At 39.4% G+C, this 17,973-nt stretch overlaps 1 protein-coding gene across 1 annotated transcript in view; it reads left to right on the forward strand.

Annotated features, from left to right (window-relative positions):
• The window catches only part of sf3a3 (splicing factor 3a, subunit 3), a 40,777-nt gene extending 23,698 nt beyond the window's left edge, over positions 1 to 17,079 (forward strand). Inside the window, exons 12-17 of the mRNA XM_041213530.1 lie at positions 3,262 to 3,331; positions 7,771 to 7,935; positions 9,510 to 9,620; positions 11,012 to 11,102; positions 13,448 to 13,503; positions 16,503 to 17,079. Coding sequence (XP_041069464.1) covers positions 3,262 to 3,331; positions 7,771 to 7,935; positions 9,510 to 9,620; positions 11,012 to 11,102; positions 13,448 to 13,503; positions 16,503 to 16,580 — 571 coding nt within the window. The 3' untranslated portion in view covers positions 16,581 to 17,079. The remainder of the gene's footprint in view (positions 1 to 3,261; positions 3,332 to 7,770; positions 7,936 to 9,509; positions 9,621 to 11,011; positions 11,103 to 13,447; positions 13,504 to 16,502) is intronic.
• Positions 17,080 to 17,973: the final 894 nt, after the last annotated feature.

Here is a 17,973-nt window from a genome sequence, read left to right on the forward strand (position 1 = left end):
GATAGAGGGGGAGGGATGAAAGGGGGAGGAGTGGCATTACTAGTCAGGGAAAATATCACAGCTGTGCGTAGACAGGACAGCCCGGAGGGCTCGTCTACAGAAGCCATATGGGTGGAGCTGAGGAACGGGAAAGGTGTGACCACACTAATAGGGTTGTATTATAGACTGCCCAATAGTCAAAGAGAATTAGAGGAGCAAATCTATAGAGAGATAGCAGACCGATGTAAGAAACAGAAAGTTGTGATAGTAGGAGATTTTAACTTTCCACATATTGACTGGGACTCCCATACTGTAAAAGGGCTAGATGGCTTGGAGTTTGTCAAATGTGTTCAGGAAAGTTTTCTAAATCAATATATAGAGGTACCAACGAGAGAGGATGCAATACTTGATCTCCTATTAGGGAACCAGACATGTCAGGTGACAGAAGTATGTGTAGTCGAACTTTTTGGGTCCAGTGACCACAATGTCATTAGTTTTAAGTTAATTATGGATAAGGATAGGTCTGGTCCTCGAGTTGAGATTCTAAATTGGAGAAAGGCCAATTTTGTGGAAATGAGAAAGGATCTAGGAAGAGTGGATTGGGATAAGTTGTTTTCTGGCAAGGATGTGTTCAGTAAGTGGAAGGCATTCAAAGGCGAAATTTTGAGAGTGCAGAGTTTGCATGTTCCTGTCAGGATTAAAGTCAAAGTTAACAGGCATAGGGAACCTTGGTTTTCAGGGGATATTGGCGATCTGGTTAAGAAGAAGAAAGAGGTGTATAGCAGGTATAGGCAACAAGGAGCAAATGAGGTACTTATAGAGTATAGAAAATGTAAGAAAATTCTAAAGAAGGAAATCAGGAAGGCAAAATGAAGACATGAGGTTGCTTTGGCAGATAATGTGAAGGTAAACCCGAAGGGTTTCTACAAGTATATTAAGAGTAAAAGGATAGTAAGGGACACAATTGGTCCCCTTGAAGATCAGAGCAGTCATCTATATGTGGAGCCTCAAGAGATGGGGGAGATCTTAAACAGTTTTTTTGGATCACTATTTACTCAGGAAACTGGCAGAGTTGTATAAGGAAGGAAGGGAAACAAGCAGTAGTGTCATGGAACATATAGAGATTAAAGAGGAGGAGGTGCTTGCTGCCTTACAGCGAATAAAGGTAGATAAATCCCCCGGGCCTGACATGATATTCCCTCGGACCTTGAGGGAGACTAGTGTAGAAATTGCAGGGGCCCTGGTAGAAATATTTAAAATGTCCTTAGCCATGGGTGAGGTGCTGGAGGATTGGAGGGTAGCTCATGTTGTTCCGTTGTTTAAAAAAGGCTCCAAAAGTAAACCAGGTAATTACAGGCCAGTGAGCCTGATGTCAGTAGTAGGTAAATTATTGGAAGGTGTTCTGAGAGATCGGATATACAATTATTTGGACAACCAAGGGCTGATTAAGGATAGTCAGCATGGCTTTGTGCATGGTAGGTCATGTTTAACGAATCTTGTAGAGTTTTTCGAGGAGGTTACCAAGAAAGTAGATGAAGGAAAGGCCGTGGATGTTGTCTACATGGACTTTAGTAAGGCCTTTGACAAGGTCCCACATGGGAGGTTAGTTCAGAAGGTTCAGACACTTGGTATCCATGGGGAGGTTGTAAACTGGATTCAAAATTGGCTGTGTGGGAGAAGACAGAGAGTGGTAGTGGATGATTGCTTCTCAGACTGGAGGCCTATGACCAGTGGTGTGCCTCAGGGATCTGTGCTAGGACTATTGTTGTTTGTTGTCTATATCAATGATCTGGATGATAATGTGGTAAATTGGATCAGCAAGTTTGCTGATGACACTAAGATTGGAGGCATTGTGGACAGCGAGGAAGGCTTTCAAAGCTTGCAGAGGGATCTGGACCAACTGGAAAAATGGGCCAGAAAATGGCAGATGGAATTTAATGCAGAAAAGTGTAAAGTGTTGCATTTTGGAAGGACAAGCCAAGGTTGGACATACACAGTAAATGGTAGGGCACTGAGGAGTGCGGAGGAACAGAGGGATCTGGGAGTTCACATACATAATTCCCTGAAAGTGGCGTCACAGGTAGACAGGGTTGTAAAGAAAGCTTTTGGCATATTGGCCTTCATAAATCAAAGTATTGAGTATAGGAGTTGGGATGTTATGGTGAGGTTGTATAAGACATTGGTGAGGCCAACTTTGGAGTATTGTGTGCAGTTCTGGTTGCCTTACTACAGGAAGGATATCAGTAAGATTAAAAGAGTGCGGAGAAGATTTACTAGGATGTTGCCAGGTCTTCGTGAGTTGAGTTACAGGGAAAGATTAAACAGGTTAGGACTTTATTCCTTGGAGCGTAGAAGAATGAGGAGAGATTTGATAGAAGTTTACAAAATTATGAGAGGTATAGACAGAGTAAATGTGAGTAGGCTCTTTCCACTTAGATTAGGAGTGATAAACATGAGAGGACATGGCTTTAGGGTGAAAGGGGAAAGGTTTAGGGGGAACATTAGGGGGAACTTCTTCACTCAGAGAGTGGTGGGAGCGTGGAACAAGCTGCCATCTGACGTGGTAAATGCGGGATCACTCAAGTTTTAAGAATAAATTGGATAGATACATGGATGGGAAAGGTCTGGAGGGTTATGGACTGGGTGCAGGTCAATGGGACTAGCGGAATAATATTTCGGCACAGACTAGAAGGGCCGAATGGCCTGTTTTTCTGTGCTGTAGTGTTCTATGGTTCTAATTGGCCATTGCCAGGTCGACGGGCGGACAGCTGCTTTTGCTGTCTGCCCGCCTTCTAAGTGGGACGGGATGACATCGGGGGTTCCTCCCAATGTCACCCAGGTCATTTTCCCGTTGGTGAGCGGGTCCCACTCCCCAAATCACTGACGGAAAAATTCAGTCCACTATCTCTACATCTACATTATCCTGTAACTCATTCCCCTCTCTTTACCTGCACGTACTGGGGTAGATTTACATTGGCACTATGCCCTCTGGTACTTTGCTCATGTGCCCACCTTCATGTGTGAGCAGAAGCATTGAGCGTGGGTAGGTAATTTGACCAAGGCCAACTCTGTCCTCCTCAGCTGGGATGCTTGTACAGAAATAAAAACAGAAAACACTTCAAATACTCAACTTTGTAAAATTGAAAATTACGGAGGGATTCTGCTATCAGTTCATGTGAATGTTCTACAGCACATAAGCTTTAAGAGCTGATGCTTTCATGTGTTGACTTGATTTGTGAACTGCTTTCAACATAGTTAATTTTTCCCCCACTACCACTACAGGGATTCAGAGCGCAATAAAGAAATTGCTTTTCTTGAAGCTCAAGTGTATGAATATATAGAAATTCTTGGGGTAAGTTTTCTGAGATTGTTTCTTTGTCTGACGTTTCTGATTGGAAGTGTTTAAAATTCATTATGGTCATTGTTTTAAAACTGAATTGATCACTTGTTTAGTTTTGTCTGGACATTTGCTGGCTTTCTCCCAGCAGACCAATAGAGTATCATTTTGATTTAGCTTGCTTGCATAAAAGATTTACTCATTATTACGGGAAAAGCAGATCCTATATATCACAGTGAAAGAAACCTGCTATTGTCACTGATTGTGTGGAAAAATAGCATTTGGTATCGCAGGAGCCTGCCTTACTTGCCTTGTCATTCCACAATTGCATCTTGGTGGCTTAAATTTCATATTCATAAAGGGCAAGAAATGTGAGCACTTATGACCTGTAACCAAACTCTGTCAATAAAAAATAAAGCAAAAATTTAACCAATTAAGCTGCTCAAAATGCTTTAGCAAGAAGCTTTCACCTGGTACCTGTGCCCATTTTTCTTTCTAACAAACCCAAATGTTTAGGGCTGAAAATATGTTTTGTAACAATAGATGCTTAAAAAATAGATATTTCACAATAATATTATATTTACTAATAAAACTTGCATTGAGTGGTCTTAAATTGTTATTCTGAGGCTTGTACTGCTCTCAAAAATACTGGGTTTGAAGTTGATGCTTTTCCCAGAGATGTCACTCCTTTAGCTAAGCAGATTTGCCAGCACTGTACCTATATTTTCCGGGTTGCTTTAAGGGAAAGAGGATCTGCATGTTTATTGGCGTGGCCTCGGTGCAACTTTTAAGAATTTATTTCCCCATGTTATGTTAACATTTATGATCTTGTTTTTCCAAATGATTTGAAACAAGCCAAAATATGAATTTGAAGCTTGAGGTAAAATTTCACCAGAAATTATCAAGTGCTTACTTTTTTATTACTTAACACGCAATACAACTGGAACAATTACAGCTTGTGCTTACTTTGTATTGGCAAATTCAAAAACAAGTTGTTTACAGATTTGATCATTCTTCTCCATGCGAAAATCAAGGCTTGTATTTTGTTAGCCTTTAACAGTAGTTGAACTGTTTTTTCCCCAAATTATTTGAAGATGGGCTCAAATAAATTCAGACGATTTTGAGGGTGGCGTGTAATGAAACTGAAGTCCTTTTCTTCACACTGGAGGAAGAAAGAGCTCCAAGACAGTCACCAAGAGGCAGGAGATAATTACAGTAGCTAAATTTTGTTTGGTTATACTGAGAATTTGGAAATATTTTTAGAAAGATTTTAATATCGCAGCAGTGCTAACTATTTTTTGAGACACCATGGGGAAGAGAAAGAAGTTAGGTATGTGCATTAAATGCTGGCTTAGCCAGCGATGCTCACACCCCATAAAAGAATTTTTAAAATGCACATTCTTACCTTACCCTTATAAGAATGTAATATTTGACTTGCCAGAGGGAGGTTTGTGTGTAACCTAGTGAAAACAACAATTCACACACATTTACTGATTTTTAAAAAAAGTCTTATACCCTATCCTGAAATTACAAAGCACATTTCAGTTTGCAAAATTCCCTGACCAATTGGCAACAAACCTCTGTGACCTGAACCTGAACCTCTCTCTAATGAACATTGTGATCTCAAAGAGAGAAACCTCCATCTTCAGACAGTTATTGTGGATTATGTAGTTTAACATTCTTGTCCTTCTAAAGCAGCATATTGTCTGTATAGCAAAAGATAATGCATTGTGAGATCCACTTGTATATAATACAATGTTGGAATACATTACAGGGACCTTGTTTATGATCCTTTCCTCTCAAATGTAACATTCCTCTCACGTTATATTTAATTATTTGCAACCTTTCTATATATTCTATAAAATGTATTGGATGGATAAATTTGTAGAATCAGCTTCAGTTTATTCTTCAATTGAAATCTACACAAGTAGTTGGCTCATTGTTGCTATAGAATCTGAATAGTAGGACATATGGTCATGGATGTGACTGCAGTGTGAGGTGTTTTTGGTTTTTGTGCTGCTCTCTTGAAGGGTGACCAATGATTGTGCATTTCCTAGCTCCTGGCTCTGTAGAAGTTGTCGGTGGCTTAGTGAGATGTTTCTGGTTTCTTATGAGAAAAATTGCAGACAAGCTCAGTATGCTTGTCTTTTTGGAAGTAATTTTTAATTATTGTATTTTCCAGCGAAATAACTCTCCAGTGTGTTCTGCCCTTCCCCTTTTTCTTTCATGAGTTCTCTGAGTTGTATTGTATAGAGACAGAGTCATTACAGTCCAGAAGGAGGATATTTGGCCTATTGACTCCATGCCAGTTCTGTGTAGAGCCATCTAGTCAGTCCCATTCCCTTGTTTTATCCTGTAATTTTCTCAAGCGTCCTTCCAATTTCCTGTTGAAATCATTGACCATCTCTCCTTCCACAACCTTTATAGGTAGAGTGTTCCAGGTCATTACCACTTGCTACATAAAACAATTTCTTCTTCACACACTGCAGTTCTTGCCCAAAACCTTAAATCTGTATTCCTTAGCCCTTGTACTATCAGCTAACGGGAACAACTTTTCTTTGTCTACCTCATCTAAAGCTGCTGTAATCTTGCACATCAAATCTCCATCTCAACCTCCTTTGCTCCAAGGAGAACATTCACAGCATCTCCAGCCTAACCTTGTCACTAAAATCCCTCATCCGTGGAACCACTCTGATAAATTTCCTCTGCAACCTCTCAAAGGTCCTCACAGCCTTTCTAAAGTGTGGTGACCAGAACTGGATACAACACTCTAATGGCAACCCAGCCAAAGCTTTATAAAAGTTAAGCATAACTTCCCTGATTTTGTACTCCATACCTCTATATATGAAGCCCAAGATCCCACATTTGCTAAATACTCTTTTCAATGTCCTGCCACCTTCAAGGATCTATACACATGAAGCTGCAGATCTCTACTTCCCTGCAAGCTCCTTAGAATTATGCCATTAAGTCTATACTGCCTCTCCCTATCCCTTCTGCCAAAATTAATCACCTTATACTTCTCTGTATTAAATTCTATCTTTCATGTGTCTTCCCATTGTGCTAGCCTATCTAGGTTCTGTTGCAGTTGATTGGTACGATCCTGTTTGTCACAGCTCTAAGTTTGGTATCTCTGACAAATTTTGAAATTTTAACTCCAATATCCAAGCCATATTTATAAATGAAAGAAAGCATTGTTCCAAACACTGACCCTTGAGGAACACCAATGTCTGCCATCCTCCAATCTGAAAAACAACTATTTACAATGGCTTGCTGTTTTCTATCTTTAAGCCTATTTTTAACCAAGTATTCACCACACTTTGTGCACTTATATACTTGCATTCCAAACCTATTTTTGTATTCTGTGTAGTCCTTCTTAGTCTGCTCATATCTAATTTGGTGCTACTTCCTTTATAATACTATCCAAAATCCTCACTTCTTTATGCACTTTATTCCTCTTTTCTACTTTAATCTACTATTATCCATCCCCCTGCCAAAGTAAACCCCCACCAAACCACACTAGTGAACCTCCCCACGAGGATATTGGTCCCAGTCCTGTTGAGGTGTAACCAGTCCCTTGTCTCCAGTCAAGAGAATGGTACAGCATGTTCTTTGACCACTGCTCATGTTTCAGTGAAACTAGCTGCTAGGTGGTGTGAAAGAACGACTTGAGCAAGAAGCTTCTCTTTTTTTAAAAAAAAATTCTAAGTTAACGACGCATAATTTTAAATCCCAGCAGTGCAGCTATGAAAATGTTATTACTTGGCTGTTAGCCATCTTCAGTTTCTCCTGTATATACACTCGTGAGAATATCATGTTACCAAAGATGTCCCCGCAAGATTTCTTTATCAAATGCTGCGGAGGGATTTTTGAGATTTTTTTTGCAAAATAATCGATTCCATTAGCCTTACAGAAAAAATATTCAGTGATTGAAAATATAAACAAATTTGCCTGTATCAAAATAGTACATTTGTTGTTTTTGAATATTGTCTATTCAAGTGCAAGATTTGGAAAAATCTTGATGATTATAGACTGATATTTCAGCATTTTGATGCTGAAATGTTATAGTGTCAAAGGGGTAAATGTTTTCATGGTGCAGGAAAAGAGCAGACTATTGTTACTTTCATGTAGTAGTAATTGTAGCGAATTGAAATAAACTGGAGGTATATTGATTATGACCCTGCAGTATATCTCATGGAGTTAGTTTTCATTGCATAAAAATATTGCATAAAAATTCTAGGTCTGCCTGATGCAATTTCTAACATTTAGTAAGCTGTAAAAATTATTTATCTAATTATCCACTGCTGATTATTAATGTAGAATTTGTACAATCATAAAATAATTCCTGATTCTCAGAATTCACTGAGTTATATCCTAACTGTTTTTATATTTATGTTGATACAGTGATGTACCTGTGGCCTTTTGAGTGTTCAATTATATTTTTTTCCACCCGACAGGAGCAGAGACAGCTCACTAGAGAAAACGTACAACGCAAACAAGCTCGGACTGGCGAGGAACGAGAGGAGGAGGAGGAGGAGCACGTCAGTGAGAGTGAAAGTGAAGATGAGGAGAATGAAATCATCTACAATCCCAAGAACCTACCATTAGGTTGGGATGGCAAGGTGAGCTTAAAGGAAAATGGCCAAAGATCACACTTGTACTCCCTAATGAGTCACTTTAATCTTTGTGATTAAATAACAACATTCAGTAGAATATTGTAAGATCTAAGTTTTAATTCTTAACTGCTGAGATTCTTCTAATCACTGTTATCCATATCCTGCTATGGTGTTTTATCTACTTATGCACTTTTGTGATTAAAATTGAATCATGTTTGTGAAGTTGAAGAAGAAATTACACGGCGCCAAATTTATATCCCATAAAGTTAGGTATTACTCCAAGGAGAGAGGGGGTAAATTGCTGGGCAAAAATGAGGAATCCTAATTTTTTACTTCATGATAAGAATTGATCAGTGATGAATCTTCCTCACCCTTGAAATTGAGTACTCTGCAGAAGAACATGATGTTTAAATGTGCTCCTAGTGCAGTAAGCCCCTTAATGGTGGTGAATCTACTTCTCTCCCAATGGAGAAAAAAGGAAAGTAACTAAATTGAAGTAATGCTCCAAAAAAAAACAAATAGTAAAGGCTGGGTACTGGGTTCCTCAGTGCCGATCGACTCCTAACCAGGTTGCCCGACACTGAGTCCTAGGGCAGAATTTTGCCCTTGATGGGCGAGCGGGCCCCACCGGCTCAGCAGCAGGGGGGCAGCCGACCCCCGCCACCAAAACGGGGCCCGCTGCCATTTTGAGTGCGTGGACCAGTTAGCGCTTTCTGTGCGGGGTTGGAGGGAATCCCCAACTGTCAAACTGCTCCCTGAGGCAATGTGCTGTCTCAGGGAGTTTACTGACAGGTAAGAAAAGTCAAAAAATAGAGAAATATTAAAATTATTAACATGTTCCCCCTCATGTGACAGTGTCACACGAGATGGGACATGTTAATAAGAAACACATAAAGTTTATTAAATTTTTAAAAAATGGACATGAAACTTCATCCCATCAGTGGATGAAGTTTCGTGAATAATCTGGAGCCCGCAGGGGCTCCTGGCCTGCCCACCAGCCTTAAGCGACGTTGACAGGTCGGCGGGCGGGCAGACAGCTGATTTCGCTGTCCACCCGCCTTCCTGAAGATTTAAATGGACCGGTATGACGTCGGGGGTTCCTCCCGAAGTCATCCCGCGTCATTTTCCCCTTGGTGAGTGGGCCCCGCCCCCAAATCGCCGAGGGGAAAATCCTGGTGCTAGACTTCCCTAAAAGTCACATGCAAATCTCTTCAATAGTTTAAATGCCTTCAAGTTTAGTCATGATACTTGATGAATTTAATAGAATAAAAGACCAAAAACTAGTCGCTTAACTCATGTTTAAGCTGGGCCCAAGTGGTGACTGCCTGAGTTCTGTGGTAGTTTATTTTTGGTGCAGGTTGTGTTATTTTTCTTTGAGTGGTTTTAAATATTCAGTATGATATATTGGTGATATTTCTGTGTGCTTTAGCAATTATTTCCCTATTGTATTATTCAGTAACCAGCAATACTGTTGACTATCAGTAGATGGCAGAGCTAATTATTTTGTAATTCTCAGTGTGATGTTTTTGGATCGTAATTTTATAGTTTCAATTTTTGTGTCTTTACATTTTCCATTTCAGCCCATTCCATATTGGTTGTACAAGCTACATGGTTTGAACATCAATTATAACTGTGAAATCTGTGGAAATTACACTTACAGAGGACCCAAAGCATTCCAACGCCACTTTGCTGTAAGAATAATGACTTGAACTTTGTGTGTAAGCTTTTTCATTTAAAAAACGCAGTTCTGAATGGAATTTATTTTTGCTGGTTAGATATTCCCTTATGCTGTACCATGCACTAATTCCTGGACAAGGGACTGTGTGTTAGGGTTATTTAATTAGCCGGTTTTATAATTGGCTTCTAGGTGATGTACATAAGTTACTTGGGTGACTCCCATTCAGACTTCCTCTCCCTTCCCTTTGCGAAGCTTCCTAGCTTCTGTTTGGTCCTTCTCAAATGGTCTTGGTGGAGAATTGCAACTGAGGTGGTAGTGATTTGATTCTGAGAATGGCACTCCATCTGAATTCCAATTTTCCTTAGTGTCTCCCCAGACCAGGTATTTAGGGCTGAGTGGCTAGGGAGAAAAATTAATTGATTCTAGGCTCTCTTCATGTGCACTGAAGTTGATTACCTCTGCGGAAGTGACTAACTTCAGCTTAGCACTTCCTGTAGCAACACAGCTAAGATTGGTAACTCAGTCATGTAGAGGTTACAATTAGTATAGTTGCCGGCATCCTCTGTTAGAAGATGGGGTGAAAGTAGTAATGTGGGAAGGTGCCTGCTCCCTGCTTTGCAGTTACACGGAGCAACAAAGCTGAGATCAGGAAACCCTGGCTACGGTGATCATGAGGACATGGGAATGCTGTATCACCTAGTCCTTTAACACAGTCTGATTTCTGATATGTAACATTTTCTGCTGAATTAAAATGTCAGTGATGGTGATATTAAGCTGGTTTAACTTGTTTTATATATACACCATTGGAGGCTGCTTACTTTATTGAACACTTTTTTTAAAGAAAAGGCCATGGAGTTGAGTTCCAGAAGAACCTGCCATTTAAGTCTGGACCAGGGTTTTCCAGTTCCTACCTGGGCCATTAAATGAGCTTCTATTTTAAAGATATTCTGCTCTGTCCAATGAGTTTGATGCCATCATGCTCTATTCCAGTATATACAACCCAGGCTAGTGATTAGTAACTCAGTGTTCAATTGAGGTACCTACAAGATTAGTTAGAACAGATTTGGGAAGAGAGGAGAAAAGAGTAGAATAATCTGACCAAGCTGTTAAATAGTGTATGATTGAATAAATTCCTCTGCTCTTGTAAAACAGCTGCTCAGTAAATGGCATGACGTGGATAAATAGTTAAAAGCAAAAAACTGCGGATGCTGGAAATCCAAATCAAAAATAAAAATATCTGGAAAAAACTCATCAGGTCCGGCAGCATCTTCAGAGAGGAACACAGTTAATGTTTCAAGTCCGTAGGACTCTACAACAGAACTAAGTGAAAATAGAAGAGAGATAGTTGTTCAAGTTTTCCATATTGCTTCATGTAAATGTCGGTTTTTTGTATTTTTTTTCTAGGAATGGCGTCATGCTCATGGTATGAGGTGTCTTGGAATCCCTAACACAGCACATTTTGCAAATGTCACTCAAATTGAGGATGCTGTATCCTGTAAGTATTTTACTGTTAAAGTCAGGTCAAAACTGAATAAAAGCTCATGGTAAATCTCCACTAACCCAAAGCATTTCTTAGAACAATCACTTAATCATTCTCCAGCACTTTCCCTGCCCGCATTTATCCCAGACAGCCACCTATAACAGACAAATGGTACTGAACCTTTATCATCGCCATAGGCTTCGATCACTAAGTATTTTATACTTCACATGTATTGAGGGTGTTGGTGATTTTGTGCAGTTCAGTACATTGTAAATCAAAAGTCTGTTGAGTTTGGGGCAGTGTTTACAATTACAGAGAGTTATTCATTCCTACAACCTATTACAGTTGTATCATCCATCGTGCATAATGAGCAGGTCATTTTAGCATGAATACTGCTGCTGTGCACAAGGGGGACTATTTTAAAAATAGAGGGAATGCTAGAAATATGCAGCAGATCCATCAGTATCTGGAAAGGTAAGACAGGTTAATGTTTCATGTTGCTTATTCTTTTGGTATAAAAAGTGTATAGTACATCTATTCATTTCTGTGGAGAGTTGATTTTAGAATATTCCAAACTATCTCCATTTATAGAGCAAGTTTCCAAAGAAATGGAACAGTTGATAAAAATTGCAGATTGTTGAAAAGATACTTGTATTTGTTTAAACTAATGGGTAACTGGAAGACTTTTTTCTTTACAGCTATCATTTTGAATTTTCTACTTTTCAACCATCCCAAAAGGAAAAATGGGACAAGCAGCATCTTTTTAAAAAAAAAATTCTTTGAGAAATTAAGAAGCAACATAGTATTTCAAAAATGTGCTCTAGATATCTAATGGCAGTTGGAACATTCTTCTTTGTTTCCTTAAATACTAAACTCCTGAAAATTGATATTTGAGAATGTGGAGGGATTTGCAACGGGTGAATTATATATTTTGGGGAAATAATTGAAGAACGTAGCCATCTCTTCAGAATTCATTTCACTTGTTGTGGTCCATCTTTCCAAATGTCTTTTTGACGTACATTTTTATAAGTTTTCTTGCATGCAGCTTATCATGGCGTCAGATAAGAGCTCCTGGCCCCTTCCATTTGACACCAAATCTCAGAAGTCATTGAATTGCAGTAGCAACACTCTGAAATGGCTCCTGTTAAATTTGTCCAAGTGGAACACTGCATTTCACTGAAATAAATCCTGCTTAAAATACTACTGCACAGTGATAAGATTTTCCTCTTCACTGCGCTTCCTTTTAAACATTCATTTCACTTGTGCCTGGCATTACCTGCTGGGCGTGACATTGTGTAATGTGGGTGCTAAGCTTCTCAAACCAGGAAAGTTCCAGATTCAATCCAAACCCTCTGCTGATTTTAACTGGTCTTAGCAATTGAGGTATTGTAATAAACAATGGGGACCCACATTAAGTGGCAAAATTCTGGCTGTGATTCCATCTCTAGACTGCTGTACTTATAGATTGTTTGTGTACAAAGCCATCTCTAGCAGCTAGAAACCTGTTCTATGGTAACTGAATAAACCAAGTTCCATTTCTATTACATGGATTCATGATCACAGCAAATCACTAGCCTGGCCTGCTGGTTGATTTGTAAAAGGCCATTACATTGCTTTTTAAAAAAAATGCTATACCTTTTTACTCCATGCCTCCTAACTTTCAATCTGATATTTCAATCTGAACTAAAGTAAACCCAGAATGGCAAACGGACCTAAGAAAAATAACAATGTTCATGTTTGGTTATGCTCTCAAATGTTCCATCTGTTTTGATCTCTGGTTCTAAAACACTGCTTCTCCGTTTTCTCTTGCTTTCATTCTTTCTGCCATCCAGACAGTGGCAGGATATAGAAAGAATGAGTTCCTCTGTGAAAATACATAAATACAACTGTTCTTTCACTGTTACTGGGTCAAAATCCTGGAACCCCCTCCCTAATAGCACTGTGAGTGTCCCTACACCACAGGGACTGCAGAGGTTCAAGAAGGTAGCTCAACACCACCTTCTCGAGAACAGTTAGGGATGGGCAATAAATAGTGGCCTAGCCAGCGACACCCACATCCTGTAAAATGTATTAAAAAAATTCTCCTGTTGGTGCTTGGTTTGAGTTACATAATTCTCTGCAGAAATGATAGCATTGCTTATTTTTTACATGCATACAAGAGGTTAATTGGAATCCATTGTGTTATCTGTTTCAATTCTGTATGTAACTCTATTTTCTCAATGCATAAAGAAATTGCATTTTTTTGAACAAGCTTTGGCTTCAGGGACAATTGCTACTTTCTGGGACTGGTCTGGCATAAAGAATTCATGCTACTGTTTTATTTGGACCAAGAATAATACTAACTTTGTTTTTCTGATCAGTGTGGGCAAAACTGAAGCATTCAAAGGCAGCAGAGAGATGGCAGCCAGACACTGAGGTAATTACTGTAAATGAGCTGCTTGAACTGTGAATGAGGCACATTACTTAATGGATTCTACTAGTCTGCTATGGAAATGTTTGAGGGTGGGCCAGTGTGGAGTCACATAGCCCTTCAAAGAGAACTCAAAATGGAAAATAATACAAGTACATGGGCCTGAATTTTTCCCCTGTCGGGCAGGAGCGGGCGGGGGGAGTCGCAGAGCCAACCGCCGCCCACGATCGGCTCCGCACCGCCATTTTACGCAGGCGGGTCAGTTAAGACCTGCCCAGTTTAATATGTGAGCGGTAGCGCTACCTGTGCGGGTGGGGGGAGGAAGGAGAGTCAGGTCCAGTGCTCTTTCACACTTGCACTCGAAAGCGTCTCTCTGAAACACAGAGCTGCCTCAGGGAGATTGAAGCGCTCTAGGAAGAAAAATAAATGGAATAAAAATTTAATGACCATGTCACATGAGATGGGACATGTATTTATTTCTCTGAAATTATTTTTATTTAATTCGTAAACACTTTAGGAAACCTCATCCCGCTCGTGGATGAGGTTTCCTAAAAAATGTAAAGGCCTTTTCGCCTATCCGCCAACCATAAATTTGGACGGGCAGTGTAAGTTTGACATTAATTACTTAGTTAATGGCCTTAATAAGCCTATCAATTATTGGTTATCGGCCGGCACTCAGCTGACTCCGGTCATGCTCGCCGAGGGAAACATCACACACGCCCAACGTCATTGCGCATCATTTTACATGCTGGTGTTTCAGGCCCATCCCCTGCACGCTGTCTGAAAAATCCTGGCCATGATGTAGTTAGTCAGCATTTGAAAAGACCTATTAACATTTTGGATCAGTACTTATTACCGGAGGGACTTTGATAGCGCACAGCAAAATCAGCGAGTGGAGAACAAGTGGAGGGCATTTGTACAGACAAACTAACCACAATTAAATCTTTAATGGGTTTAATACCCAATAAACAAATTTTAAAGCACAAATACCCTGTCAGTCAGGCATCTAAAGGGTATTGAAAAGACAAAAGATGAGTTAAACAGTTCTAAAATGAAAAGGAAAGCGGGGGTGTGAGCTGGTTAAATAAATTATTTAGGCAACTCGGTTGCAACGCTTGAATCAAAAACAGAAAATACTGGAAAAACTCAGCAGGTCTAACAGCATCTGTGGAGAGAGAAAAAAGTGTTAAAGTTTCGAGTCCATATGTGTCTTCTTCAGAGCTAAAGAGAAGGTCTCTTTAGCTCTGAAGAAGAATCATACAGACTCAAAACGTTTTTTTTCTCCACAGATGCTGTTAGATCTGTTGAGTTTTTCCAGTATTTTCTGTGTTTGTTTCAGATTTCCAGAATCTGCAGTATTTTGCTTTTATGCAATGCTTGAATGTTCTGCTTAAGGATTCAGGCACAATTTAGCTATATTTCTGTTTGTGAAACAGCGTGGCTGAAATTAATAACTAGCTCATGATAGATACACCAGTTACTTTTATATAATGATACAACTCTTTCCCATCTCTCAATATTTCCTCAATAACATTCTGAATAGTTACAGTATCATGCAACACACAATGCTTGTCTTGGTTTGGAGACTTCTAATTGCTAATAGTTGGCTGCTCTCACTGCAATCAGTGTCAGCCTATTCCAGCCAGCTATATTAATTGGGAATTTGTAGGAACTGTTGTCATTCCCTGGTAATGTGGTAACCAGTCTGAGAATTCATCAACTTACAAACCCGCTTACCCTAAAGACGTGTAGTGCCCTCAGAGCCTGTTTGGTCATGAATGCAGCTGCAGTAAATGCAGCTTTTTCTGCTTATTTAGTTTGCCACCTTGTTTTTGAATCAGGTTTGCCATATATGTTTGTAGCATCTGCTACAGAGGCAGTTCCAACTGTGAAGCTCACTCGTATTCTATTTTGGCGCAGTATTTATGATTTGGAACTTTGAAAGGCCTGAGCCATTCAAAACTTGATCTTCGTTTTGTGAGCCAATTGATTTGCATTTTATTTAGATTTGCTGATTTAATATACTTCTGTGTTTCTTTGGTGATTGAGTGATCCCCTTGCCAATTCTTGCTAGTTGGAAATAGCTAGAAATTCTGTAAATTTTACAAAAAATTCTAGTTGATTTGGCAATCAGCCTGCTCATTCTTGGAAAACTGATAGAAAAAGTGCCCATATGTAGCTCCCTTTATTTTGCCCAACTCGAAACGCTGGACTGACTTATGCCACGTTCATAAAGCATTTTCTTGGGCTTTGGGAAATTGGGTAGCCTTGGGTAACAGGGCAAGCATATTGCCCACTCAGTTAGTCTGGTGTTTTTTGTAGCATTTATACAATACTTCAGATCCTTTTTGTGAACATGTCATCAATTTATACATAAAATATTGTGAAGTAAAAATAGTTTAAAAATGTGCATTTAGCATGGTCCCTTTGGATGTCCCAAAGTGCTACACAGCCAAGCTGTCACTTTTAAAGTATAGTCGCAGTAGTTTTGTTGACGAGCACAGCAGGTAATTTGCAAATGGCTATAAAGAGCAATGAGCTGGATAGATAGTTAATCTGTTTGTGATTTTGGTTGAGAGATAAATGTTTGCAAGGACATCATGGGAACTTATCTTGCTGTTCTTCGAATACAGCAGTAGGATTTTTTGTGTCAATTTGAACAGGCATATGTGGCCTTGGTTTAACGTCTCATCCAAACAGTGACCCCTCTAAAAGTGTGGTACCAAGAAAGTGCCAGCAGTGCATGGAGCTTTTCACTTGGGTTAGTACTACCAAGTCAACCTGAAGCCCCGTGTGTGTGATTATTGTAGCGATTCTGATTCTTTTGTGCTGTAAAATCTTATACTAGTTAATTAATGCGCAGTTGCTTTAATGTGTTATTTAAATTCATTTGTTTCTGCAATAGGTGAAATTTAACATGCAGCCTTGGTAAGCATAATGAAAAGCAAAAACAGAATGCTTTCTGCAAGATATTTTAACCGTTCACTGGTAATCTTAAATTTCAGGAAGAATATGAAGATTCAAGTGGAAACGTGGTTAACAAGAAGACCTACGAAGATTTAAAGCGACAAGGGCTCCTCTAAAATGTAGTTCCTTCCAGACCGTTGTTTCATATCTGTAATGATAGTTATCATTGTAGATACTTTGTTAGTTTAGATTCTTTTCCTTCCTCTCATTAATTCAAGGACCATGTCCTGTACTGCCCAGAGTCTTTATCTAACGCAAAAGACTGTGAAGAGAACTGGGTGTTTGGCAAATTTGCATAATTTTGCATCTGAAATATTTAACTTTGCGAAACTGGCATATTTCATAACATTTTGTGGGTTTTGCATTATAGCTTAAAAAACAAGTATGGACGTTAACTTCCTCTCTTAGGGGCATGAAAATAGGAACCCTTGATGGAAGTATGGATTTCTTGTTAGTAGATGGAGACATTTAAGATTAGGCTTAAATGTGTCAAAGAAAAATATAATTTATGGTAAACAGTAATCTTTGTTTAAAACAGTGTGACCCTGTATGTTTCTCCCTCAATTTCTGTGCTTCTGTCATTCACTTTTTAATAAAGCAAAATTGTGATTTTTATTTTATTGCCATTGAGTCTGTTTTAAAAGTTTTTTTTTCGATTTGTAACATATTAGTCTTTCTTTTAGTGCATACTTCCTGTCATTGTTATTTATTTCCTGTACCACTTTCCTACCATTTTATTTCCACCACACCTGTCATAATGCCTCTGGGTCTGCCCAGCTTCATGTCTAGGACAGGTGGTGCTATTCTCCATAGGGCATCTATTTTAGGCCTGTTGCCTAGTTCCCCACCCACTGCTTCTCTTTGTTACTCTGAGATGAACTTTCCCCATCCATTAACTCCAAAGCATTTCCCAATCTGAGTGCCAAACCCTTCCTTACCTCTCATGCTGAGCAAGAAAGCCATAGTAGGAGAGTGTGTATAGAGGTGGGTTAACATTATGCCACAGGTAAAAAGTGTCATGAGTTAACAAGTATCAAGCGCTATAATGGAAGCATAGGGAGAATTTATCTGAATACAGAATTTGCTGACAATATATTGGCAGCTTTAATGGGCACATTGTTATTAGTGTGTAAATAATCCAGCAATTTGTGGCAGGGGAGAGATCTGCCATGAGTTGCAAACTGCTGCAAATGGCTGAACAATTTGTGTCACTCTGCCATTATAGCATCCTAGAATAGTTACAGTGCAGCAGGAGGCTATTTGGCCTGTCGAGCCCATGCAAGAGCAATCCAGCTAGTCCCACTCCCCCAACCTTACCCCAATTTTGTTTTCCCTTCAAGTACTTATCTAATTCCATTTGGAAAGCTGCAGTTGAATCTGCCTAAACCACCCTTTCAAGCAGTGCTTTCCAGATAACCATTGCTGCTTTTTAAAAAGAATAAAGATGTTTTTCCTCATGTCACCTTTGGTTTTGTTGCCAATCACCTTAAATCTGTATCCTCAGGTTCT

Source organism: Carcharodon carcharias, chromosome 19, assembly GCF_017639515.1.
Source record: "Carcharodon carcharias isolate sCarCar2 chromosome 19, sCarCar2.pri, whole genome shotgun sequence".
Lineage (NCBI taxonomy): Eukaryota > Metazoa > Chordata > Chondrichthyes > Lamniformes > Lamnidae > Carcharodon > Carcharodon carcharias.